At 39.8% G+C, this 26,847-nt stretch overlaps 4 protein-coding genes across 4 annotated transcripts; 2 read left to right on the forward strand and 2 right to left on the reverse strand.

Annotated features, from left to right (window-relative positions):
• Positions 1–218: 218 nt before the first annotated feature.
• Positions 219–1,126, forward strand: sfr1 (SWI5-dependent homologous recombination repair protein 1; the record flags this gene model as incomplete). The annotated part of the gene is made up of 3 exons (XM_079229294.1): positions 219–314; positions 443–805; positions 928–1,126. 3 exons carry the CDS (start codon positions 219–221, stop codon positions 1,114–1,116), a joined length of 648 nt encoding a protein of 215 aa, XP_079085420.1. The 3' UTR covers positions 1,117–1,126.
• Positions 1,127–1,263: 137 nt separating this feature from the next.
• cfap43 (cilia and flagella associated protein 43) lies at positions 1,264–17,535 on the reverse strand (the record flags this gene model as incomplete). The annotated part of the gene is made up of 38 exons (XM_079229293.1): positions 1,264–1,451; positions 1,536–1,689; positions 1,778–1,858; positions 2,943–3,107; positions 3,310–3,469; positions 3,813–3,925; positions 4,158–4,368; positions 4,455–4,543; positions 4,632–4,718; positions 4,960–5,067; positions 5,297–5,416; positions 5,514–5,642; positions 6,396–6,476; positions 6,740–6,826; positions 7,006–7,212; positions 7,426–7,617; positions 8,102–8,239; positions 8,348–8,452; positions 8,529–8,654; positions 9,257–9,334; positions 9,943–10,053; positions 10,658–10,823; positions 12,207–12,337; positions 12,439–12,600; positions 12,727–12,887; positions 13,933–14,058; positions 14,255–14,358; positions 14,697–14,845; positions 14,963–15,040; positions 15,146–15,256; positions 15,389–15,520; positions 15,701–15,783; positions 15,901–16,045; positions 16,224–16,374; positions 16,540–16,707; positions 16,802–16,898; positions 17,118–17,371; positions 17,507–17,535. The coding sequence occupies 38 exons, from the start codon at positions 17,533–17,535 to the stop codon at positions 1,276–1,278; spliced, it is 4,965 nt and encodes a 1,654-aa protein (XP_079085419.1). The 3' UTR covers positions 1,264–1,275.
• Positions 17,536–17,967: 432 nt separating this feature from the next.
• LOC306747124 (glutathione S-transferase omega-1-like) lies at positions 17,968–21,461 on the forward strand. The gene is made up of 6 exons (XM_079230136.1): positions 17,968–18,019; positions 19,857–19,965; positions 20,077–20,299; positions 20,394–20,495; positions 20,695–20,795; positions 21,052–21,461. The coding sequence occupies exons 1-6, from the start codon at positions 17,992–17,994 to the stop codon at positions 21,200–21,202; spliced, it is 714 nt and encodes a 237-aa protein (XP_079086262.1). The 5' UTR covers positions 17,968–17,991; the 3' UTR covers positions 21,203–21,461.
• Positions 21,462–21,860: 399 nt separating this feature from the next.
• On the reverse strand, positions 21,861–25,684 carry itprip (inositol 1,4,5-trisphosphate receptor interacting protein). Its single transcript, XM_079229898.1, has 2 exons — positions 25,607–25,684; positions 21,861–23,754 (listed from the first exon to the last, which is right to left on the reverse strand). The coding sequence occupies exon 2, from the start codon at positions 23,685–23,687 to the stop codon at positions 22,071–22,073; it is 1,617 nt and encodes a 538-aa protein (XP_079086024.1). The 5' UTR covers positions 23,688–23,754; positions 25,607–25,684; the 3' UTR covers positions 21,861–22,070.
• Positions 25,685–26,847: the final 1,163 nt, after the last annotated feature.

Raw genomic sequence — 26,847 nt, forward strand, 5'->3', positions numbered from 1 at the left:
GATCTCACATCGAGCTCACTTGTTTTGTGAAAAGTCGCTCGGTTTCTCTCGACTTATTGCGAACGCGTCCAACAACACGTTTGGTTGAGTATTCGTGTTAGTTTTGTTTTTTAACATTTATTGACAAGACGCTATGTGACTAGTCTAACTCAGTAACGTCACCCCCAACGTGGCTGTACGTTATCCACAGAAGAGCCGCAAGAGGCCAAGTTTCACCGATGGAGGTCACTCCCAAAGCAGACAAATCTAAATGTGTGTATTATTCACCTCTGAGTTTAGCGCAGTCGAGCCCCTGTGAATACAAAGAGGAAAAGGTAGGTGGAAGGGCAACGTTCATGTGAGCTATCTCAATACACAGTGCTGGATTTAAAGTGATGAAACACAATCTAACATCTGTTGTTATCTCACTGTGTCATTCATTCATTCACTGACATCTCCGCAGCATCACCAAAAGCTGAGCTCCTCACTGAAGGAGAGGCTGAAGAGATCGAGGCGCTCCTTCACCTCGCCCTTCTCTGTGGCCAAACGCCTTTGTGTTGATGAGAAAGAGGAGGGGAATGGCCAACAAGTTTCTGCAGATTCCCTGGAGACGGTTAATAACCCTCCACTGATCGTACGCAATGTCGATGTCAACAGAAATGAAGAGAAGTCAGGGAGTGAAAGGTTTCCTGGACCCATTCCCGAAACGACACATCCTCCTCCTTCCAAAGGCTTTACACAACAACGAGACCGACTGAAGAAGGAGGTTAAAGACAAGATGGAGACTCTGCGCAGGCTCAAGATGGTTAAAATGTACAGGAGCAAGGTACCAGCTACCTTTTGTATCTTTCTGGGTTGCTCCTGACATGAAAGTTTAGATTTATTTTGCTTAACTTGACTTGAAAGTGGTTGTTTTTATATGACGCGTTCCCTGTTTCCCCTCCCTAGAATGATTTAACACAGCTCCACACCTTGATTGACAAGTGGAGGAGTTGTGCTCAGGCTGCACTGTGTGAGCTCCAGTCGGATGTCCCCGTAGAAGGACGAAAGGCCGGCCTGTCGGAGCTCATTGACCTCTTTGGTCTGGATGACGGCATTCTGCACTTTGACCGCACAGAGGAGGACTTCACTGTTTAAAATGCTTTAAAACTCATCACATAACAAATATCCTGAGTTCACTGTTTTTATTTATGCTCCTATGCCATTCTGATTCACAGCTACATTGTAAATACAATGTTAAGTTTACTTGGTAAGAGGAGCGTAAATAAGTGTTATCTGTTGAAGAGAAGGCCTCGCTCAGTTGTGTTTCAGCTGATCCAGGGAAGGGAAGTTCCTCATCCTCAGACGCTCGACTTCGGCCCAGAGGAAAGCCATTTCATCCACTTGCGCTCTGGCCAGGTCCTCCAAGTTCTTCCTCATGAGGATTTCCTGGTATCGCTCCTCTGTTTTAGCTGCCTGATTTTCCCCTGAAGCTAAACACCATACGGGTCACATTATCAGTCAGAAGATGCCATAAGATCTCCCTTTGCAATGAGCTGAAATTCTTGTTGTATTACCTATTGCTTCATAGACGTGGGTCCTCTCTGCCACGGTCACCTGCATATTAGGCAGCTGCTGTTCTACATTTGCGCTCTTCTCAGCCTTCTCTGCTGCCTGTTTGTTTAGCTGTTCAATCTTTGTTATGCGCTGCTCCACACTTTGTTGATGAGTCTAAAAGGAGAACATAATATGTTTATTAATTTAAGTCAGTTATGGAAAGTACACGGCACAGAGCGGATTGATGAGATCAAATTGTTACCTTTTCCTGAAAAGCTATAGTTTTCTCCAGAATAGAAACTTGCTTGGATACACGCTTGTGTCGATCTGTCTTGTTGAGGTACTGGAAAGAAAAGAGAATAACCGAATATAGTGACTATAAAAGCAAAAACAGCAGCATCGGGATTTTCTATACAATGTGTACTCATTTATCATAAAACGTTATGGCTCCTTCAGGATGGATTTGATTATATTCAAAGTATTTTCCTCTCACGGTTTCAGGGGCCTAAACAATGACAGGAAACGACACCATGCCACAGTAGAGATACCTGAAACTTTTGCCAGAGGAAATTGGCATTCAGGCCGGGAAACATGTTTTTAATTTCAATGGGACTTCCTGGTTAAATAAAAAAATTAAAATTGGTGATTTGCTCATCGGCTCGTTTATAAAAAAAGATGATGGATGACTCATTTGATCTTTTATTTTTTCCATTGCTCAACCACCACCTGCCTATTATTTTGTTATATCACAAACTCATGAAACAACTTGTGTTTTATAATGTGTATGAACGGGTTAATTGTAATGGGGAACAAAGTGTCTTTCTGTCAGTTTTTGATTAAACCGCCTGTTAACTCCTTAGATTGACATTTGCTGCGAAGTGAAGCAGTTTTCTGAGAATTTGTGTTTATTGCACAAACATATCTGAGAGGAGTAGGAAAAAAAACAAAGGTAGTATATTAAACCTGTCTCCACCTTTTGGGTTTAAAAAAACAGGGTGGGGAACTTGAATACGGTGTGTCTATGTCGACAAAACACCATCCATCTGTACTCGGGGATGGGAACAATTTTCTGCTCGCATAACATCTGATGCTGCCAAAACCAACATACCTGCCTTGATATCAACGACTGAGGTTTGGCCAGAAATGCTAACAGGGTTATAAAGTGTCACCAGAAATGCAGATACATCATTGCTCTTTTGAGCAGATGCTGAACTTGTTGAAAATGTCTGACCTATAATTACCATGAATTATGTGCAGTGTCAAATCTATCCACGATCCAGTAGCATTACTCCTCATGAAGTGCTTTTTAGTGCGTATTTTCTTATTGAGGAAAAGACAGTATTTGACTGAGAATAAAAGATATCCCGGTCCTTGAGAAAAGCTAAACAAAGACTATCACAATATTTCAGTATCCTGATTACACTCACATCCTGTTGCTCCTCAGAGAGTCGTAACATCTGGATGTCCCTCGCCTTGGTCTTGAGGTTCTCTATCCGCATCCCCATCACCTTGCGCTCCCACAGCAGCTGGGTGATGCCCTTACGGAAGTCTTTGCACTTCACCATGGAGGCTATCTTCTGCTCTCCCAGTGTCTGAGCATATAGATAATAATCAATCACATTTATAACCAATGTATCGGACCAACACCTGAATTTGGCTCATTTTGGCAGCTTTTATCAAACAGAAAAAACAGACACTCTTATTGCAAAACAAGGATATGCAATGTATAAGAGTATACATTGCATATCCTTGTTTTGCAATAAGAGTGTCCATGCGCTGGTGGTAGAGGCTGACCCTGATGGTTGTGTTGAGGTTCTCCACCTCACTCCTGTCAGAAAGTACAGAGTCAGTGTAGTCAGCAGTCAGGTCTGTGGTAAACACCTCCACCTGGCCCTGTTTGAGCAGGACCTGGACCATGATGTCCATCAGGAAACGGTTTTTCTCCTTATGCAGACTAGAAGGGAGCAGAGAATCATTCTTCATTCTTCCAAAGAGACAGAACAAATCATATTGACTTACTATACATATATATATATATGTATATATATATATATATATATATATATATATATATATATATATATATATATATATATATATATACATATATATATATATATATATGTATAGTATATACTATTGTTACAGGTTACAGAGAATAAGACACATTCTCAAATGTAAGACTTCAGGCTTAATACCACTCTCTCTCTTCCCTAATGAGTGATGAATCAAAAATGTTTAATATTATCATTCACAACTGCTTATAATCAGAAGGAGTGACAACATCACAGTCATACCTTTCAAGTCCATCAGAGAGATTTTTAATTTCCTGTTGAGCGGCGCAATCCTCGTCTTTCCTCTTCTGAAGGAACGCGTTCATCTCAGCAAAAGTCAAAGCTTTAACTTTTACCTGAATAGTGTCAAACAGTGAGTGGACAGTTTCACACAAGACACACAGTAATTTGGGGGAGTTTCCTAAACATGATATTGATAAGATCAATTCGTAAGTACAATTAAAACAATTTCAGTTGTTGAAAAAAAAAGACTGAAATGTTGCAGTGTGAAAAACCTCAGTATGTTTAGTGTACTAGAAACACTCGTCTGTGTTTCCTATCTTCAACCTGTCTATGTCCTTCAATTACCTTTTGCTCACTCTCTACTTTTGCTCTGCGGACAAGACAAAACTTCTCCCAGATTTGTGAGCTCGCGCCTTCTGGTATATTCTCCGGAGCGTCCAGCTCCTCCATAGCCTTCAGCATTTTGACGAGTGCATCGGGAGCCAGAGAACCGCACAGACGCTGCTCTTTCAACAGGTTGGAGCTGTTGTCGATCTGGGTCCTCATCTTTTGAACCCTGAGGCATGAAAGACAGTGTGCAGCAACTGAGCAGCTAATTTACAACGTACAATGTGGATATCAAGGTGAGCAAGTAATACAAACCTGGGTCTACACTTAAATAACTTAAAAAGTTGATCAACCACATGGCTTCGCACGTCACAGAACTCCTTCCTGAATTCTTTGTCAAGAACCTTGGGATAGATATTGGGATGGGTATTACATTATGTATGTGCAACCATCACTTACAAAAATATTTCAGTATTTTATCAGCTGGCTTACTTTGTCCTCAGCTACAGTGCTGTCATAGGACTCGTGAAACAATTTTAGTTCTTCTTCCTGTCTCTTGACCTCCTGCCTAATTTCCTCCTGTCAAAAAATTCAAAGTCAATAACACGAGAGCAGAAATTAAGGGAAATAGTGTCTGACAGTCTTTAAGTGAGCGTGCAGCGCAGGTCAGCTCTTGCAGAACACACCTGATTGATGGAAAGATAGTATAATATAATTTGGAAGAACATCCCTGCCATTCACTCAGGTATCTCACAAATAACAGAAACTCAATCTGGTAGTCATAAATTCCTACAGCATTACTGTGTACGAGTTTTCTGACCTTGTATGCCAATTTTTTTTCAAGTTTGAGCTTGAACCCCAGCTCTCGATTTCTCATCTCGTCTTCTACGAGGACTGAATGTACAAGGTAAGTAATCTTGAGCTCTTCCTGTAAAATACATCAAAAACCACATTAAGCAGGATTTTTTAAAGATGTCACATATCATATATCATAATTATCTTAAGGAGGGAACCACAAGAAGAACAGAGGGATCTTCATACTGTGAGGACTGAGAAAAACAAGACAAAATGAAGTCATGTGATTCAGATTGACTTCATGTTTACATGTTATGAGTACACGTGTCACATACATGTACTGCATGAGTGAGTAGGCTCACCTGATAAATAGCCATTTCACATTTCACTTTCTTCTCAAACAGCGCTGTCAAAGTTTCATCAAACCTTTCGGTTGCATCCCTGGTGGATTCCTGTTGTTTTTTCATTTCAGTTTCCATTGACTGCAATTACAGAGTTCACAGGTGATTTGTAATTTCACCTGTTTATCATATTTCTCGTCATAAAAAAACAGAATTGTGAATGTTTCTACTGTAATACCTTTTTGTATTTCTCCTTCTCCTCCTTGAGGTCGTTGGCTTTCTTTTCATACTCTTTGTAGACTTTTTTCTCCTCCTCGCTCCGCTGGATGCCAGGTTTGGTCAAAACAAACTCAGGCGGAGGTATTTCCTGTGGAGTTAATTGAATAGAAACTATGTACACTTCATGCTGATTCGTCTAATCCAACTGACAATGCCTAAAAAGATATTCATGTTAAAAAAAAGGCCTAAAACATAATTTGCCTAAAGGGTGAGAATACTTAAGTACTTTGATTTCACTTTGGAGACTGTGAGGTGTAGTGTTTAGTGTGTGTCATAAGAAATGACTGCAGAAAGTTGGAGCTTTCTTCTTCTCCTCCTCTCCCACACAGTCAAAACATGTTTTCTGTTCACTCTTGCACTTTATTAAATAAATAATCATCTAATAATGAAATACAAATGTAAGAAACTCACTTTAAATTAGGGTAGTTACTAACAAATAGCTTTATAAGTTCATAGCTTAATTGTGTATTCTATCAAATGTTAGAAAACTGCAAAATAAAATGCCCATTATAGTTGCCAAGAGCCCATGATGAGGAAATGTATTGTTTTTGCAGCAATAAAACCAAAAGTTTTATAATCTTATAGTCCAATGTTTATGTCATGTATGACAAAGAAATCAAAAACATAAAATCGTCTGAGTAAAGAATTTGAAACCAGAGAATGTTTGCAATTCTTGCTAAATTGACCAAAATCAATTAATTGATTATTATCTGCCAATTGACTAGATGCTCAAAGGAAACATTTTCAACAATGTGTTTATTATTGTATATGAAATAATATAACTGAGCTCAATCTGTTACATCATGAATGCTTAAAAAACAATTTGAATATTTTGACCCACCATTTTCAAGATGTCCTCTTTTTTCACTTGAAGCACTCCATCCATCATGTCTTCAAGAGCCCTGTCGCTGACACTATTCCCCTGCAATAGGAAGAGCAATCAATATGAAGGAACTATTCATGGCTTTCTGTGTAATACTGTACATCACATAGAAATATAATATTCATATATTTAATTTATTTTTCAATAAAAGTAAAGCACTGTTAAATGTACTCTTACTGTTGTCAATAATAATGATAGAAGCACTTTCCAAACATGGGAGTATAGTATTTAAAGAATGTGTAAATAGCCGACAAACAAGAGTTTATGTTGTGTTTAAAAACACATTTATTATGGCTGCATACTTTGGCAGCCAAACGTCTTTGCTCTTCCAACCTCTTCCTCTCCTCCTCCTCCTTCTGTTCTTGGGTGAGGTACTTTTCTGCTTTTATCTGTAGTGGGACAAAGGTGCATATTTCTCTGTGAAAAAGCATCTCATATGATGAGGACCACACAATACTATTTCACTTCTCAGTATAGGAAAAACTAACACACCACAAAGTGGCTCAACATGCACTATTTGTTTGTTGAACATTGTGTGAACTGTTTGTATCTCGAGGAGGTCAGTAACCTCGGAGTCGTCCACCGTGAGCAGCCTCTCTGGCTGCTCGCTGGTGCTCAGGCCGGGCTCCCACAGCGTCTCCTTCACGCCCAGCTCCAACATGATCTCCCTGATGTGTCTGTTCCTGTCCTTCAGACGGTTCAGCTCCTGCACCTTTTGCTTGTACACAGCCTCAAAGTCAGTGTTGAAAGCTGTCTTGATGCGATAAATCACATCCTGCATTCGGAGTTGTGAAATTCAGCAAAGAAAAAAGAAATTGTTCTTTTGATCATGATGATAATAATATATGACTGAGTCAGTCAGTTTTTATAAACCACTAATATGTATGTGCTTTTTTCATTTCACTTTCTACTTTTATTATTTGTTGTGTGTTTTGGAAAAGTATGTTATATAAAAGCCATTATTATCACACTTTGGCTAAGTTCCCACCTGTAGCAGAATTATCTGGTTGATTCTCTGTTCTGTGGTTTGCAGACGGAACTGGTCGTAAATGTAAGGATTTGAACATCCTAACTGAGCGGAGCAACTTCCCGTTAGAGCAGCACTTTCTGCGTTGTGGCCTTCCTCCTCCTGCTCTTCCTCCTTCATACTTGTGTTGGAAGCTTTCCTTAACCGGCTCTGCTGCAGTTAAAAAGTAAGGGACAAACTGAAGGGTTGAAATACATGTTAAGGACAGAATCTATGGCTACAAGATAATAAACTTTATCTCAAGAATATTGCAGTGAAGGAAGCTATCCTCACAACTATATCTGAGACACATAGCCATAAATCTGGAAGAGTTTCAGCACGGGCGGACTGGCACATATTCAAGCATTTAAAAAAGTTATAACAGTGAAAGGTCAGATGTAGGATTGTGATTCAAAGCATCAAATTATTTTCCAGATGCATACCTGTTTTGACTTGAATGGTTTTTCCATAAAATTGATTTCCATAGAGGAAAACCTGCATACTGAGGAGGTTGCACTATCACAGCTTTTAGAAAATGGTTGCACGCTGCCTTTCTGTTTCACATTATAAACAGTAAACATATAATCTAATCCATTTTAACTCATCACACGTGCTTCTTAATACGTTAACAATAATCTAAACCACAGAATGCTCCGGCCTGTGGACCAGTTAAGCTTACGATGCAGGCAGCCTTTTCAATTTTCCTGATGTTCTGAACCCTGTGAAGGTCCTCCACCTCTTTGTCTGTTCGTTCTTTCAGAGGGTAGTTCTTCACCTGTTGTTCTGAGTGAAAGGCCTGTGGTAGACAGGCAGAAGTGATTTAGATTTCGTAGTACAGATCATACAATTCTGTGAAAATTAAGAAATGCAACACTTTTCTGTGCTTGTTCCTACACCATCTTACCTTAATGGCCTTGCCTTTGACCTTCATGGAATCCCAGCATTCTCTTCTGAGGACATCACTGAGGTAACGTTTTGCTGTAATCTCCCATTCAACTTCATTTTTCACCTACAATGTGACTGCAGTAAGAATCACTTCAGATCACTACTGCCATTGAGTTCATGTTTGTGTGTGTGTGCATTACCCGAGTAACTTCCTGCTCCACCATGGCCTCCAGTCTCTTCTGCTCCTGAACGTCCAGGTTGAACTCTTGTTGTTCCAGACACTCAATATCTGGGAGGTTCTCATTTTCGCGCATCATCTCCTGGATCTGCAATATGGAATAAACGGTTTAGTCATCATATTGTTTTAAAAAAAAAAACACATTTTGTGAACATTAAAACATTTACCAGTGAATTGTTTCGTAATTGTGCAACTATATTTAATATAAGTACTGGACTGGACTGTCATTACATTAATACAAATATGTTGCATGAAGCATACGGTATTTTTATGTCCTAGAAAACAATTCAAATGGAAATGAAAATGGTAAATCATTCATAATAGGTCAAATATTCTTGAGACATTATACATATTTTTGAATGTATTATTCATTAGTTATGTATTTATTCATTCATGTATTTATTTACCGGAATTCTACATACAGTTTGTATCGTTTAGCTAATGATTGCTTTAGCTTTGTGATGTTTTTGTTTCACCTCTTTCATTTACTGTGCTGCCCTGGTAGTGAACTGTGGCATGTAATTACAGGGATATTTTTATTGAATTCAAAAGCACTTATCAAACATGTCTAATTATATAATATTCGTGCAAACATGGACTGTGATATGTTGTTTAATGTTTGTCATGGCATGTTTCCTGATCAACAACCTATGAGTCCCATCAAACAAATATGTAATAAAACTCACTTACATTGTCACGGAACTCTTTGATGGTTTTCCTCAGGTCTTTCTTTGTCTCAGAATATTGCTCATTGTCTTCTTTTATTATCTGTTCAAAATATCCAGATTGAAAACAAATGAGATATTTTTTGAATGAGTTAGTATTAAAGTGTGTACACTTATGTCAACTTGACGAGACTCACAACACATCCCCATCCTTCTACAGTAAGTAAATCTGCAAACAAACAGCATGTTAATTATACATTTTACAACATGGGGAAAAACATATTACTTATATTGCCCCGAACACACGAGTCAGATTAGAGAGCATGTTGGAGCATAAAAAATGGCTTGAAAGGGCCTCTACACGTTTCCTATGTGTGAATGTCAATGAGGTGTAAAACTCAATTCAAAGCCCGCCACACCTTCAGTATCAACTTGATGTTATCAAAAAGCTTCATCAGGTGACAAAGTGCTGAACCTTTGTTTACAAATGCTTATCTGCTTTACAGCTCCATACCACTTGCTAATTGGTTGATTCCTAACTCGATTAACAAGGAGAAACTGTGCCAAAAGTAATACAGCTAGATGTCACAAAGAGGTGCAATGGAATCTTTCAAAATCCTTCACCTGCATCAGTGAAGTACTTTAACATAGTTAACATTTTCAACATTTTACGCCACAACCACAAATATGACGGCATGATAAGTCACTGACCGCCTCTCGTCTGCTTTCCAGCCAGGTGGGGAGGGAAGGTGGTGCAGACAGCAGGGTGCCATAACTCTCATCCTGCTCTGTCACATCCACAGTACCTGCTCCACCACTGACCTACAGAGTGTTAACACGCATACAAATAACGCAATGATACAGATAAATACATTCGCTTTTACACATTTTAAACCTTTAATCTAGTTAATAAACGAGGGTTTTGCATGTGAAATGTTGCATGTTATAATTACACTTCATATCTATCGATCTATGTAATCTTCATACCAGATTTATACCACGATGCTTTCATTAAGACTACAAAGTGCTGAGCTGTTTTATCGCTGAAAAAACGGTTTTCCCACAAACAATTCACATGTAAGATTATAGTCTTTAAATTTACTGGTATGCCTCACACTTTTATCACCTCCAACTCCAACATAATCTGCTGCCTAGAAAGGTCTGGAACATAATGTACTTGTTGAAACTGTTTTAGAGAGGCATTGATTCAATTTCATAGGTTGTAGTTTGTGTTGTACTGAGAGGTGTTTTTAAAAATGTTCCCAACACATTTATAACAGTGAGGAAATACTACATTTTTGGAAAAAAAGGCATCAGTATAACTGAACAACATACTCTTCACGAAGAGTGTATATTCTGCAATTGCAGTCTACTGTTTGGAGTTTCAAACAATCATCATAGTCAGACAGAATAGAATTTAATTTACCTCACTTTCCTCTGGTTTTACTGTGCCAGCAGGAGTCCCTTGGCCCCACTCAGGCAAATCAATGAGGACGAGATTCTCGGTATTGAATATGTTCTTCAAGAAATGATTCATAGACTGACTGTACTTAGCAGCTTCATTCACCTTACCAGCATTCCCACCTTTAATTCTGTATGGAGCCATGGAAAACACAAGGTATAAACAATATGATAGTAGAAGATATTTGTTATGGAGTTCTCATGATGGCCAGTTGATCCATAAATCCAAATAAAATTAGAAATGACATGTTATATGATCTTTCTAAAACAAATCATGTTTTAGAAAGATCCCATGGATTCGTTTTTTATGAACTAATTTTATTCTTTGTTTATGAATGAAACAAAGCAATGCTAACTTATCATTATCTTTTTTATTATCGTCATGAATTGTAAAGTTACTTATTGTAAAATAATTTCACATTAAAGTAGCCATTTTGTGTTTGTAATACAGTATAACAATAAATGAGCAAGTGTAAGAGTATAATAACGTTAACGGCTAAGGTTGAGAATATTCTACAAATCCTACAAAAGTCTGTCCAAAAATCTGTCCAAAGTAAAACATTTTAGGTGTGTCAGAGTAAAATTAGATTCTCTCTCTATAATTTCTGACTTCCCTCCTTCATCTGTGGCACTGCACACTAAGCCCATTTGTTTCTACTGAAGACGTAAATCTTAAAAAACCTTTGAAAATAAATAGTTTCATTTAAAAAACATGTTTTAGAGTTATTTCATTAAACATGTTTTAGAGTTATTTCATAAAACTTGTAAATGTTACTTAAACAGTAAATTGTACTTTAGTTGAGGACTATTTTCAGCCGATGAGTATTCATGTCAGCAGGAGCGTGTACATGGGATTGACTCAACATAAATCAGGGTGCCCTTGATTATAACAAAGGAACAGGGCACGCATGTGTCATTGGTGTGTTTTCAATAGTTTTTTTAACAAAGTTGATCTTTATGGCACAGAGGAACACACTATAATATACTGTAATGCTTTGGCTACAGGAACACTACTTGTACTTTTCAATTAATTGTTGGTTTTGGTCTTTTCATGGGATTTGTTGACAATAAAAAAATTACAGAATATCACCAGATCTTTAAATTATTCAAATTCCCATACTATCAACAATTTAAGCAGCCAATAGATCAGACACATAATGAATTCAAATCAACAACAGATGACAAAAAAAATTGAAAGTAGAAACTGCTATGAAAAAGGAAAAGATATTTAAAGACGAGACAGACGTGGAATGTGATCTTATTCAGTGGTGAGTGTTTAACTGTGAAATTTATTGGATCTTTGTTTTCCCACAGAGGATGTTCAGGATCCCCCTTGACCCAGCACTTCAGTTGTATTTATTTTACTTTCCTCGAGGCCAACGCAAAGAGAGGAAAAATACAGTTTAATATGGACTGTATCAAACTGCACAAGAGCGGCATCCTGTGAGCAACAGTTCCCCCTACTGTTCACAGCTGTGCATTATGTAAGCATGACAAACTGCGTGCTGGTTTACCTGAGATCAGTGCACACAAGAGAGCCATCTTTAAAGCCAGTAGTGAGGAGTGTTTGGCTGTCTGCAGAAAAGGACACGCTCCGAACTCCACCCAGACGGCATGAATGACATTGCAGTTCAATGCACCGCTCCTATAGGTGCGGCAACAGCATTGTAATACACACCGCAGATAATGAAAACAAGATTGGAAAGTTTAAAAGAAATAATAAAACTAAATAAAATAAGCTCCTACCAGGGAAGCAGTTTCTCGGATAAGTAGGAGGCCATCTCGGCCCACAGAAGCCAGCCATAACTGATGAGGCGACAGAATGAGAGAGGCGGGACCCAGAGGGTGACCCCTCACTTCCTGCTCTGGTTTGAGCTGGACCACCTGACTGGGGAGATCGTCTGTGTCCTGGACAGAACAATAAGAGATTGGGATAATGTAATGACTAGTTTATAATTGTATCAATGATATTTCAGGTGGATGAAGACAGAGAATTTAGATCAAAATAATCTATCACATTAGGCAGCAGTAAACCTGGGGAAGCTGAAATCGCTGTAGAGTTTTCCTCTTTTGGCAGTAAGCAAAGACCTCACTGACTCCCAGAACACAGGATTTAAGTGGATAAGGCACTTCGTATCTGGACACTTTGAGGATCTGGGTAGACAGACAACCATGTCGGTCTACACAATCAGGACCTGCAGATCAGCAAAGCATATCATCAATGTATTAAAATAATGACTTCCTTTTTATGTTCAGTTGAAACAATGCCTGTCCATGGTGACAGGTACTACAGAGAGCCTGCATCAACACACCCACAATAATAGGGGAATTCTTCAGTAGTTGGTCTTGGCCCAGAAGTTCTGTATCAGCTTAAGCATATGACACTTTATACGTTGTTATTAAATACATTTTCCAAGAGCTTTTGTTTCTCAGTTGATTTTTACCGAAGTCATTGTCATTAGTGATTTCCATGGAGACAGTACCTTAAAATACACTGCAGCCATTTGTTTAGTTCTATGACTCAGATGTAACTATTGTGTGGCACAATGCTCTTCAGCAGCCACACGTTAGACCTCATGTTTGCACTTTACTCCAGAGACCCGTCTGTCTCATGGTCTTTCTTGCTCAACATAGTTTAACAGGCTGCATAAACTATGGGTGTGTTTCTGGAAACCGCTTCGTCGTTTTTCTCTCTTTTGAACAGTGTTAGTGACAACATGTCTAAACAATTAGATAACAATGTCCAGTTGAGTACTATTAATCGGTTATGCTAATGTTTCTGGCTGTGGTTGTCTCTTTGGAAACAAACTGAAGTCCACTGTCAGAACATTCTCATGGATGAATTATGAGATTCCCCGCCTTAAAACAATAAGAGCAACAGGCAAGTGAAAGTATGGCAAAATGCAATGTCATTATTTACTGCTGAAGCTCTCGTCATTGAATGGATATGAGTCATTAACCACCGGTTGCAAAGTTAATACGTTGCATTCAATGTTCTGTCCCCACCCCTAACTGGCATCTTTGATGCTGTCCCCAGCTGAATGTTCAGAGAGGTAATGGGAGCCACTGGACCTAATCAGCGCTCTATTATTAACAGCTCTCTCTCTCCTCTGTACCACATTATCTTATGAGGGTCAACCAGTGCTGACTTAAAAAACAACGTCTGACCAATATACAAAATGTCCTTAATTAAAGAACACTATAGAGAATAAGTAGTGAATGAATCCATCATTGCTGTACCTGAAAAGTCCCCGGTAGGCAAAGAGAGCACTGTGAGCTCCTGTCCAGCACACAGTGCAAGAACGTTCACCTGCTCACTGTCCCTGATGCACTGACTGGAAAGCGACAAAATGGGCCCGGGAACAACTGGAATATCAAATGACAAAAGGATGAGCTTGATCGTGCTTCTAGATAAAGTGTTACAGTAATAGGGCAAGTATTATCCATATAGCTATATAAACACATTCTAAGCTAAAAATGACATTTACATTTATATGTACACTGTTTTGCAATGTGCAGGACAGTAGTGACATGTCTAATGAATAAAATAAAGACTATCTACCTGTGTATCCTATGACTGAAAACGTCTTCGATGGCTTTGCGTCTAGTACATAGATAAATGAATCTGAGGCACCTGTGAGAAGGTAGTGCCCCTCTTGATCAAAACTGTAGAAGCCCAAACACATACACACACACACACACACACACACACATACACACACACACACACACACACACACACACACACACACACACACACACAGACAGACAGACGGTATAAAAACACAATAAGAAAGTTTGCAACCATTTATTATGACATTTAAATTTGCTTTCCCGACTAGAACTGGAGGGGCAGTTGTCCTCTCAGGGTTTTATGGGTAGAGATAATATGTCTCATGCCTCTACTTTGTAAATGTATGATGCGTATAATACTTTGTTAGTGTAGTGTTAAACTGAGACTCTGGCTGAGACTCTGAGTTATCACAGGGATAGAAGATACTTACACCAGGTGATCCACAGGTGTGTGGTAGAGATGAACCCGATGCACCAGGCGAGGTTGCCGCTCCCTGTTCAAGTCAATGAAGAGGACATTTCCTGAAGCCGTACCAACAGCTGCGTATTGTGCAATAGGACAACAGGCCAGACTTGTCACCTAAACAGACACAGATTACAAGCTTTAACTGTTTAATTCTCTCTTACATTTTCAGAACAGGTGTATTAATATGGCACCGCTGATATGTTCTGGATGTTCATATGTTGTGAATCTGACCTCAGTTTGAAGAGACAGGGAACTAAGACAAATGCCATCTGCAGACCACAGCTGCAGTACTCCAGAATCCCTCACCGACTGCAATCAGCAAAAACACAAACATGACTCACTTAAGAGACATTGACCCAAATTACACATGCCATCATGGGACACTGTACTTCTTGCGTACGACAAGTGTTTTACCACACAGATGTCAGTATGTGACAAAGCTGCTGCCACAAAGTTGCCACTGAGAACCTCCAGGAGCTTCACAATTTCGTCCGACCGGGTTGGGTTAAACACATAGATTTGACCCTGAAGAACAAGAAACTTGTTACATTCTAATACCTATTTCCTTTTATCTCAGTAATGTCATGTTATTATTTAATTAAACATAATGTGACTCTATGTACAGTAGGCCACACAGAGGTACATTTAACTACTTACTGTATTAGACGAAAAAAGTAATGTTTCATAGTCAGGGGAGTACATCACAGTTGCGACAGGTTCTTCTAATTGCCACGTTTGTGTAATGTTGATCTGAGTTGTTTTGATTTGCAGACAGTGCACCACATTCTCCTGTGAAACATGCATTTAAAAGTGCTTTTAAATTTGGGAAATTGAGAATTTCCTAATAGCTGAAATTGCAAATCATATCACAGCATATTGGCAGAATAATTAATGTATTATATTTCATGAAAATTTTAATGTGTCATACTCAGTGAGCCAAGTACATGTCAATAGTGCATGGGCCAGTACCTTTCCTACAACGATCAAACTATTCCGCTTAAGGGTTAAACCTTGAAAGTTGCTCCGTCTGAGTTCAGGAATGTAATCGCCAGCTGAACAAAAGTGAAACACAAATCAGACGTAAACTTTTCTATTGTAAAATAAGACGAGGCAATAGGCACAATGACTAGTCACATTTCTGCCACGTCACAGTGTGTATGTTTGTTTACTTGTGGGGTTGAAGATGACTGAGACGGAGCATCTCTCCGGGTCAACAAGGAGCAGAAAGCCTTCCACACAGCCCACATAAAGCTGTGATGTGGGTGTCCAGCAGATGGCACTCGGAGTTAGTCTGGCTTTGGTGAAGAGTTTAGTCTGTGTAAACACATGTGGAATTGTGTAACAGTTTACATTTTGTCTTTATTTGTGTGTCTGGAAACTAAATTGTTCTTCCAACAAATAGATTCATAGAAATCAGTTTTATCACAAAAACAAACATTAAAAAAGTGCTGATAGTGTATCGGTTTTAGTGTATATGACAGGGGGACAATACCACAATGCTTTCTGCCATGTCTCCCTTGAGCCCTGAGATGGCTGATGGAGGCATCTCAAGATCGAAATAGGGCAGTTTGTCGCTGACAGTTTGAGAGTAGGGTTCCAATCGCTCAACAAAGGAACCATCAGTTGCTGGAAGCTCTATCACACTGCAATGCAACAAATATGACATACACATTTGTATTATCAGTCTCCATTGCCCTTGCTGCTTATTGCATACAAAGCAATAAATGCAGGTAATGTCAGTTAATTTATCAGTTACATCACATGCAATGCTACCACACTAATTGCTCGCACACCCAGGTCTGCTTTACCTTGGTTTCAGGACGAAAAAGCTGGCACTCTTCTCAATATTCCAGACAGTGAGGGACGTATTGCCCAAAGCATAGAGCTGGAGCCAATTCAGAGGGTTGAAGACCAAAGAAATGACATCCTGCCCAGCGTGCGGTTGTGTACAAATTGGCTCAGCATTTTCCCAGTTCCTGCGTCACACAGTCGTCATTACAGTAACAGAGCTACTCAGCCTAAATACACATACATTAAATATAAAGTGATGTGCAGCTTTCAATGGCTTACCACACTGTTATGGTGTGATCTGGCAGAGATGAACAACAGCCCAAATAAGGACCACCAGTACTCAATGTAAGAGATGTGTAGTCCAGTTGTGCTGCACCTAGAAAAAAAGTCAATGGAAACTAGTATTTGTCAGAGAGAAAATAGCCTAAATGTAGGATGGAAAATAATGAAAATAATAATACAAACAAATATTAAGAATGCAAGACATCTTGGGAAAAATATACAGTTAAATCATAAATAAAAACATCACCAGTTTGAATATTATGTCCTTTGCATTGATTTAGCTAATGATCTCTGCTGGGAGAAAATATTGTACCTTTTAGTTCATTCTTCAACTGTAACTCAGGGAAAATGTACACAAATATAGATGGGGATATCTTTTCCTCGGAGAAAGCTAAAGTCCCATTGTTGCCATTGGCTGTCAATGCACCGACTCCTCTTCCAGGACTCTGAAGCACATGCTGCTGCTTGGTCTCCAGGTTGAGGAAACAGATGCTATTCCCACATGTGTAGCATAGTGTTTTATTGTCGACAAACTCGATGCTGTTGTTTGTAAAACCTCGTATCCACCTAGAAAGAGTAAAACAGTAAATGATGAGCTCGCCACGGGTTGTGCCTCTCGTGTTTTAGCGTTAGTACACTACTCTAAAACAGAGAAAAACGGATAAAAACGGTAGTAAATAGATGTGTGTGAATGCAACATACCTGACATCTAAACTTCCAATGCCATCCATTTTATATCAAGAATAAAATTACACACAGTGAAAGTTAACTCTTTTTTTTTCATCAACACAACCGACAAACAAACGGTCAAGTCGTTGCGTATCCCTGGCAACCAGGAACACTTCTTCTCTGTCTGGTTTTACGGCGGTTGGCATCCATCTTATTGGCGCATTAACGCCACTTTCTGCCTCGGAGTGTGGATCAGACAGTAGATTTACAATATTTCCCACAAAACAAAAACAAAACAAATAAATACATTTAAAAAAAATGAAAATAATACCAGGACTATAATATATGCCCAACCTGTTCTCCTTCAACCATCATAATAACCAGAAAACTAACCTCTCACGCTATTGGTTGATGCTCTATCTGACACGCCCATCGCGGAAGCGATATATAGCTGATATCACTGTAAACTGTCACTTTTTTCTTTCGCACACAGACGTGACATCACCTCAAGTGTAAACATGTCGACAGAAAAGTGTTTCGCCAAAGGTAAGAATCTACATGCTGCCAGGTGTTTGGCTGCACATTGACTACCTGAGTGACTTTTTTTCTTACATCAAAAAACGTACATTTGATTTCAATGTGTTCTCTGTAAACGTAGAAGAAGACGTGTTCCGACTGTAAATGAGTGAAAGGATGAAGTTCAAGCAGACTGCTTAGTGAAATAAGTAAATTTATAAAATGCTTTACGTAACGTTAGTACTTTGCTACTATTAAAAGTCCTGCATTAACAAAGGACAGGGGTAGGGGTATTATCAGATAATGTTATTGCAATCTAATACAAGTTAATGTAATCATACATATAATTTAATTTTATTGTCATGTTCATCGCTTGTAAAATGTTATTTTGATTGACTGACAATCAACTATAGCACAGGTACTATTTGAATTTTACAGCTGCCATGGTACAAATGCAAATAAAATAGCAAGGCAGAGTACATGGACATATCCGAGTGGCTCGGATGGACAATAAAGTCTCTTTGTCCTATATTTTTTTAATTTTTTTAATACACACATTCCTCGAATTTTTTAACAAAATAAACCATTTTGTTTGCATTTCCAAGATTAAAACAAGGGGTGTCCCAATGGCGGAGGGGTGAACCGCGATTATTTATATGACTCTGGATGGTGACTTTTGTTACATAACGTTCCAATTCTCTCTCTACCCCCTCATTTCCTGTCCACTGTCAATTAAATCTTCAAAATGCCAAAACTAAAACTTAGGTCCACAAATCAAATGAATTAAAACAACACATTACCCATTCAGTGACTGGAGGCCCCGGAGTGGGTGGCTTTTTTGCCGAACACATGGCACACTGTGTTTCATGTCAAAAACTAATGAAAAGAATTATAGAAATGTTGGATCTTTTGTAGTACAATATAAATTAATATGAAGAAAAGCTGTCACACACCTGATGCGGAGTAATTCAAGTGCCATGTTTTGTCATTCCTCAACAATGTTGTCCAATTGTGTCCCAAAGGCCATGCACATGGACATAGCAGAGGTCCCTCTGAACAAGACTGCAATGGAATTTCAATAAACAAATCTAAGGATCTGTTTCTCTAGCTGTTTGAATATTGTGAAATTTCGAATATCATTATGGAATTCAAGCAGACTTTGAATTCACTTTTCTCTAAAACTGTACAGTAATATCTAAAGGCCATGCACATGGACATAGCAGAGGTCACCCTGAACAAGACTGCAGTGGAATTTTTATATACAAACCTAAGGATCTGTTTTTATAGCTGTTTGAATATTGTGAAATTGAGCTGGCCCCCGTACCGTAACACCTTGAATAGAGGTGCATTTAGAATTGCAACTGAGGCTCACTCGGCGGATGTGGGCTCACTTGACCGCAGTCCGCTGTACTCTAGGTGGGGCCACAGTTAAGGGTTTTATACACTGTTCTATATTTATATACTGATCGTTTAATCTGTAAAAATGCACTATACATTAAAATGTTTACAGGTTTGGCATGCATAGATCATAAATCTAATGTGCAAATAAACTAATAACTGTAGCTGGTAAGATAAGTTGGTATGAAGCACATTGTTCCTCTGAAATGATTTGAAGTTGAAGTAAAAAGTAGCATGAAATGAGAACTCTTAAGTTATGTACAAGTACCTCAAAAAGGTGCTCAAGTTCATCACTTGCCTAAATATGTGCTTGGATTTATAGTCTCCATTGGTTGTGATTTTAAAGCTTAAGTACAGAACAGTAACAGAGGTGACGGTTACATTCGGGCATGAATGGTAACAAACATAAACCATCGTACTCTACAGTTGCACTCGGTCATTTATGGCAATTATAATATGTTTCTTTCAGGAAGTGCTGTGCCCGGTCCTGTCCCCAATGGCCACATCAGGCTTTACAGCATGAGATTCTGCCCCTTCGCCCAGAGGGCCAGATTAGTGCTGAGTGCCAAAGGGATCAAGTAAATACACATTTTAATTATACATTATTTGTTTAAACCGTAGGTTCACTACTCTCCAAACCTGAAAAACCTGTGTGCTTTTTGATTACACAATATGCTTTTGTATTTCAGACATGATATTATCAACATCAACCTGAAAGACAAGCCTGAGTGGTTCCTTGAGAAGAATCCTCTTGGACTTGTTCCAACAGTGGAGACACTTGCTGGTGAGCTGATATACGAGTCTCCCATCGTCTGTGACTACCTGGACGAATTTTACCCCGAGAAGAAGCTGCTTCCTTCCTCTGCTTTCGGTAAAGCTCAACAGAAGATGACCCTGGAGCATTTTTCCAAGGTATCCTCCATGAAGTTTTATATCTGGGGTTCTGTTTTGAATACTTTCTACTGTTACTATCATATAATCATATTCATGCAACTGTTTATTCCAGATTACACCACTCTTTCACAAGATTGCATCGATGAGAAAGAGCGGTGAGGATATCTCAGGACAGGAAGCTGAACTGAAAAACAAGTTTTCCAAACTAAATGAGGTAGGTTGCTCAGGATTCTTTACACATTCGCCAGATGTGATTTAATAGATTGTGAAGTCAAACTTATCCCCAGGAATGAGCGCGAGCACAACGGTTAATGTGCGTCTATGAATCGCTGATAAAATGAGGAAAGTGAGCTCACCCATGTGTAGTTTACCGTGTTTAATACAAGGCTGGTGAACATTTGTTTACCTTTTAGGAACTGGCTAGCAAGAAGTTCTTCGGTGGAGATTCCGTCACGATGATCGACTACATGATGTGGCCATGGTTTGAGAGGCTGGAGAGCTTTGAACTAAAACAGTAAGTAATACTCTCTGAAGACACTTAAAAATAAATACTTTTTATTTGAGTTTCACTCAAGGTCACCATAGAGAGGAGCAAACAGTACAAATATGAGGTACAGTGCAAAAGTAAGACATGCAAGAAGAGCAGGGAATCTCATCGGAACAGAGCGAACCAGTCTTCTTCCGTCATGACGTCCGATAGGTCACATTTAATGAGGCCGCTTCATGTTCATGTAATTAGGCGAATGATTTAATTCCCGTTGTCTTTTCAGATGCCTTGACGGCACACCCGAGCTGAAGAAGTGGACAAAGCGAATGTTGGAGGACAAGGCTGTCAAAGCCACAATGCACAGTGCGGACAGCCACACAGCCTTCAAGAAGACCTACGCGGAGGGGAACCCCAACTTCGACTATGGCCTGTAGAAAAGAAGGGCTCAAAACCTTAAACCGTCCCATTTATTATTCATATCTATCTTTTGATTATGTTACTCTGGGGTCATGTCTCTTTTTCTAACTTTGATGATCTAGGAAGGACTTCAGTGAAGTAAATCTGACTCAATGTGTTCCCTTTCTTTAATAAAAACTGGATGTAATGACTCTGGCCTGAATTTTCTGTTTGTTATAATAAACGATAACTCCACCCCCAGACTACGCAGGGTGGTCTAATTTAATAAACTGAAGACCGCACAGCAAAAATGTAACCGGCAAAACAAAGGCTTTTTGATAAGCAATACAAAACATTGCACGATTAATAGCTGCCCATCAGATCTTCAACAGTATGAATGAAAACAAAAGCACTGCTATACTGCATGATACGAGAGGTATTTCTGTTTAAATGCTTTCCCAACTGACAAAAGTGCATGGTGTTTTCTTTGAAAAGGTAAAAGGTGAAATGCATTTCTAAAATGATCCTCTTCCTGCTTCTCTTAAAAGGCACACAGATATCTACTGGAAAATATCTCCAGCAGGTTACCTGATAAAAGAAGCTTCAGTAACAGTCCTACAGATTTGATTAATAATCACTTCAATATACCCATCAAATCTGTTTACAAAATGAACCCACTGTTAAAATTCTGCTCATATATCGTTTGGAGTCCCTTAGCATCACACTGGTTACTTGTCAAGTGTGAAGAAAGCAGCAGCAAGAAAAACATTTTCATGTCGATATCAGCTGTGACTAAAATAACAGTGCTTCATGAGTAATTGTGCATCATGTGCAACTAATTATAACACTGAATGATATTTAAAAATCTGCCAGTGCTTTGGTCACGATAAGAAATATGGCCAAAGCTCACAAGCTTGCATCCGGCCTGTGGCGCAAAGCGCGGTTGGATACTTGTGGTGTGTACTCTTGTATGAGCACAGGTGCATTTCTCAACATCTCGTGGAAATGTGCGATCGTTGCTGCATAAAGCTCCCTCTGCAACACCAGAGACCGGAATAGGTTGACAGGCTCTGCTTTGCGAATGATCTCAGGAACCTGGACTTCCTGTGGCACTTTACTGTTCCCAATCAGAACGTGATAAAGTCTCTTCTCGCGTAGGCTCGTCTGCAAGAAGCTGAGCACATCCCGAAGCCTGTGCTCCGTACTCTCAATGCTCCACGCAGAGGGCCTTTCAGTCAGCAACAAGTGCAACAGAGCAGTCTTCACGTGGTAGTTAGTGAGGGCGCTTTTTCCTGTGAGCTCTGTCTGCTTCCTGTGGAGGAAAGTAACAATCTGAAGGCAGTGCAAATGACAGGAATTTTGTGGCAGGCGTTTAGAGAAATGTTTCAGCAAATTCCTCTCGTAGACAGCAAAAGAGAGGTGCCAGCACGGGTCAGGAGCGCTGTCACAATCTGACGGGAAGTGTGAGACAAAATAAGCATCCGTATCCTCCAGCTGAACTACCGGGATGATGTTCATTACGACCACTTTCCCTGAACGGAATCTGATCTTCAGAGCGCCGGCGGCATCCAGGTTGCGGAAATTGAGCTCAAAGTCGTATTTGTAAGAGATGCGCCCCCACGCTTTGGTTACCGAGATCTGAAACCACTTCATGACTTGATCTTTGGATAAGAAACGTGTGTGCCTGGAGCACAGCAGTTCATCGGGACTGCGGCTCACTTTGAGTGGGTCATCCTTGCTGTGCAACAGACAAAGCATGTCCTCTCCCAGGTCCGCAGAGCCACAGAGACAGCCCTCCTCGTTCTCCCCGAACCTGGTCACCTTTATCCTGCCGCAGCCCTGCATGTCCGGAGGCATGTCACTGGAGGGGCTGCACCACAGGTGGAACTGGAAGGAGTACGGATCTGGAGGCCAGAACGGCACTAGAAGGTCGCACATCAGCGGCTTGCACACCTTCCACGACTCGAACATGCTTCCGATCCCGACAAAGTCCCCGACTTCCATGTCCGCCTGCCTGTCACACACGCTCCGGAGCGATTCCAGCAAGTCATCCGCAAAACCCTCGACAAAGCCCCTCACCCTCCAGTTCTCGTGGGCTGAAGTGTAGGCGCAGTTGTCGCAGAAGTTGCTCAGGATATCCTTATCAAGCACCACCGTCCTGGGGGTGATGGATCCGCCCTCAGAAAAGACGTCTTCATCCTCAACTGGCCGAATGTCTGTGTCAGCCCCACCCTGAAACCTGCTCACCTCGATAGCGAAGAATATAACGAAAGACACAGCGCTCCAAAAATACCAACTAGAACCTTCCTCCGAGCTGGTTTCTTCCTGCTCTTCCTCCAGCTGTGAAAGCTCTTCCTCCAGCCTCGCCTGCTCCATTTTCAGCCGCTCCTCGTGCTCCCGCATACGAGCCATCAGCTCCTCGTCCTGGTCCGGGAGCGTGGTGTTCTCTTGAGGAAAGAACAAGGGGTGGTTTAATATGGCGGCGGCCACCACCATACACACTCGTGCAATGGCCCCCTGCATCTTCAGCTTGTTTCCAACATGCACATTTAAGCACAGCGCAGGCGTCCGGGCAGCTGCAGCTCAGATCCTGAAACAAAATCACAAAATCACAAAATTAGTAAAGCACTCCACCCAAGGGGGAAGCACAGATTGTACCTCTAAATATAGAGGCAGTGCTGAGCGACACAGAGTGACGCACTCGTCCAGTATCAGACATGGGAGGAAGGAAGATTGGTCCCTTTGGTCGCCCCTTCTCTGATAACCCTCTTTCGTTACCAACATTGTGCCCGTTAGCATTTACATCCTGTTAACATTTTTGTCCAAAATAAAATTAATAACGCCTCCCTTTCTGGAAAATATCCCCCCCCAAAAAAAAGAGTATATACAATGAAATTCAGCTTGTAAGTGAAACAATGTGGGAAACGCTTACACTGACGTTATTATCTTCTTTCCTGGACGTCAGATAACCGACATGTCATGCAATACATTGCACAGAAGAGGAAATTACAGAAGTATCTTGCTTACGTTCCAAGCTTTTAGTAGAAGTTAAAGAGACAACCGGACACTGCACTGGTGAGGATAGACTGAATCTAGATATCATCATTATAATCTTTAAAGGAATACAATGCATTTCGAACGGGGCTTCCTTTCTTTCGGCAAATAAGTGAACGAAAAATGGGAAGTTCACGTCCATTATGAGCTCACTGCGAGATCATGAGAATATGAGCAGTTCTGTCAGACTTCAGCTATAAAATGACAGCAGTAATGGCAGAGTGTGTGCGGCCACATAGCCAGGGAAACTTCCCATGACTTACTCGCTGGGCTGTTTTCCAACACTTACATGGTTCAGTCCATCCAAACAAACATCAGGCCCAACAGAGGGATGCCTGTGCATGTAGAACATGTAGTCCACATAAACTAGACCAGAATTCTTAGCTACTCAAAAAAATATGTTGGTAAAGTAAAACTACTAAGGTACATAAGTGTTGTGCAGCTGGTCAAGTTGGAGGAGACTTTAATTCACATAGGGTTGAACACTTGAAAGAGCTATGCCTCATTTTTGATCATTTTTAAATGATCATCTGTAATGTAGTGGAGTAAAAAGTGGATACTATTCCTGTATGGAAGTAAAGAGTACATGGAAATGTAATTACTCAAGTAAAGTAACTATTTCACTGTAGCAATTGAGCACTGTACTTGAGTACAATTGTAGGTACTTGTACGTTACTGGAGTAATGACTGAATATACTATTTATATTCTACTCAACTACATTTCAGAGGGTATGATTGTACTTCAGATTATCAATACAAAAAATGTGTCAATGTAATATTATAGATTAAGATCAACCTTCACGAGCTGCAACATTCAAGTGATGAATGCATTGTTGCATCAGTAAGTACAAATCCAATAATATAACATAAGTGAATCAGAAACTGATCACTATGCATAATGAGTACTTTTGATACTGCAAGTTTATTGTGATGCCAATACTTTTGTAGGCTAGTCATTTTGGATGCAGGACTATACTGACTATAGTACTTCTAAACCGTGATATTTTACTTTTATTTTACTAACAGATACGTTTGCACTTATTGGAAGTACATCATCTTAAATGTGAAGTCTTCCAACACCCACTATGACGTCATGTTTTACACACATGGCCAACGGTTACCACCTCGGTTGTCAAAATAGTAATCCGCTCATCATGGAAATGTCGCGGCAGAAAGACATTATTCCAGACACATGAGTCACTTCACAGCTAACAAACGGGGCTTTATGTTAGCTGTGTAAAGCATTGAAGCTAAAAGAAACAATCAAGACGTTTAGCTTCCAGGAAATATAAGCGACAAGCATCATTCGTTGCATGTTTAACGACTTTAAACTCGCGCTCCGTTGATGTAAAAGTCAAGAGAAGTACATTAAAAGAGAGTGAGCCTACCTTTGAGCTGTTCTCGGTTTAATGTCATGGTGATACACTTGTGTTGATGGCACTCCGGTGAAAGCAGCCTCATCAAACTCATGTGAACAACGAGGGAAACTATTTCACAGCCTCTTTTCTTATTTCCTGACTGTGCGCTCCACCCAGACACAGAGACACCGCCCAGTTCCCCCTTCAACCCAAAGAGACCGGCTGTGACCTCTCAGGCTGTGACGAGCATGTACTGTATATGTGCATATTATATACATGGTGTGCACATCATGTATATGTGCATATCATACATGGTGTGCACATTGACATTCAAAAATGTTTAGTCCAGTACGCTGATTGGATTTTAAAGCAGTCTGGATAACAATATTTGCAGAGGTCCCTCACTATATATAGTATAATATTTTTTTTGTTGACTATTAGGCTGCAATGTTATGCTCTTTTTTTACTCATTTGAATACAATACATACGGTCATCTTATCAAAATAGAACATTGTAGGAAATATTGATGGAGGTAGTTTTCAGCAAGAGTTAACTAGGGGCCCGTCCCCCAGAGGTTCTTTGAGTTGTTTAATTAAAGGTTTGGTGAATTGAGCCACATGCCAGATGTTGTGATTTCACACATGCCATTTCCAATGACTATGATTGGATCAATCTTTTTAACTTCACACGTGCAAACCGTAACACGTGAAAAGTAAATGTCCCATGTGATGTGAAACATTTTACATGTGAAATTGTGTGATGTTATGTGCTGCTATTGATCAAATATTAATTCACTATTAATAAGCCATTAACTATCTGTTACCTCACTTACTATGAACTATAAGTAAGCAAATTATCTGAATATTCTAAGATACTGATATAAAAGTATACTACACTGTAAAACTACTCCAGTAAGTAGAACCCGCAATGAAAATATTACTTATGTAAAAGTCAGTATGTCAGTATAATCAGGAAAATGTAGCCGACTTTATATTTCATAGTGAATTATTATGTTTTGCATGTCTGTAAGTCGGTGGACCTCTACACGGCCACCTTCTACCTGACGACAGAAAACATGGGCACATGGGAGATACTGAGCCTCAGCTTCTTCGTGAGAATAAAACAATTAAGAGGTGCAGTAATGTTATTATGTTACAAAATAAGAGCGTAAAATAGTAAATAGTAATAGACGTAACACATGGTCTATATTTCGGTTTATAGAGTACGATTCTCATAAAAATTGCTTTTAAATGTGGGACTTATTATATTAC

Source organism: Taurulus bubalis, assembly GCF_910589615.1.
Source record: "Taurulus bubalis genome assembly, chromosome: 14".
NCBI classification, from domain to species: Eukaryota; Metazoa; Chordata; class Actinopteri; order Perciformes; family Cottidae; genus Taurulus; species Taurulus bubalis.

Excerpts from the sequence above, each read along its gene's own strand:
- LOC306747124 (XM_079230136.1), top strand. The coding sequence starts at position 17,992 with ATGTCGACAGAAAAGTGTTTCGCCAAAG. Across the intron at positions 20,300-20,393 it reads CCCTGGAGCATTTTTCCAAG|ATTACACCACTCTTTCACAA; the intron begins GTATCCTCCATG and ends TGTTTATTCCAG. Across the intron at positions 20,496-20,694 it reads AGTTTTCCAAACTAAATGAG|GAACTGGCTAGCAAGAAGTT; the intron begins GTAGGTTGCTCA and ends TTTACCTTTTAG.
- itprip (XM_079229898.1), bottom strand. The coding sequence starts at position 23,687 with ATGCAGGGGGCCATTGCACGAGTGTGTATGGTGGTGGCCGCCGCCATA.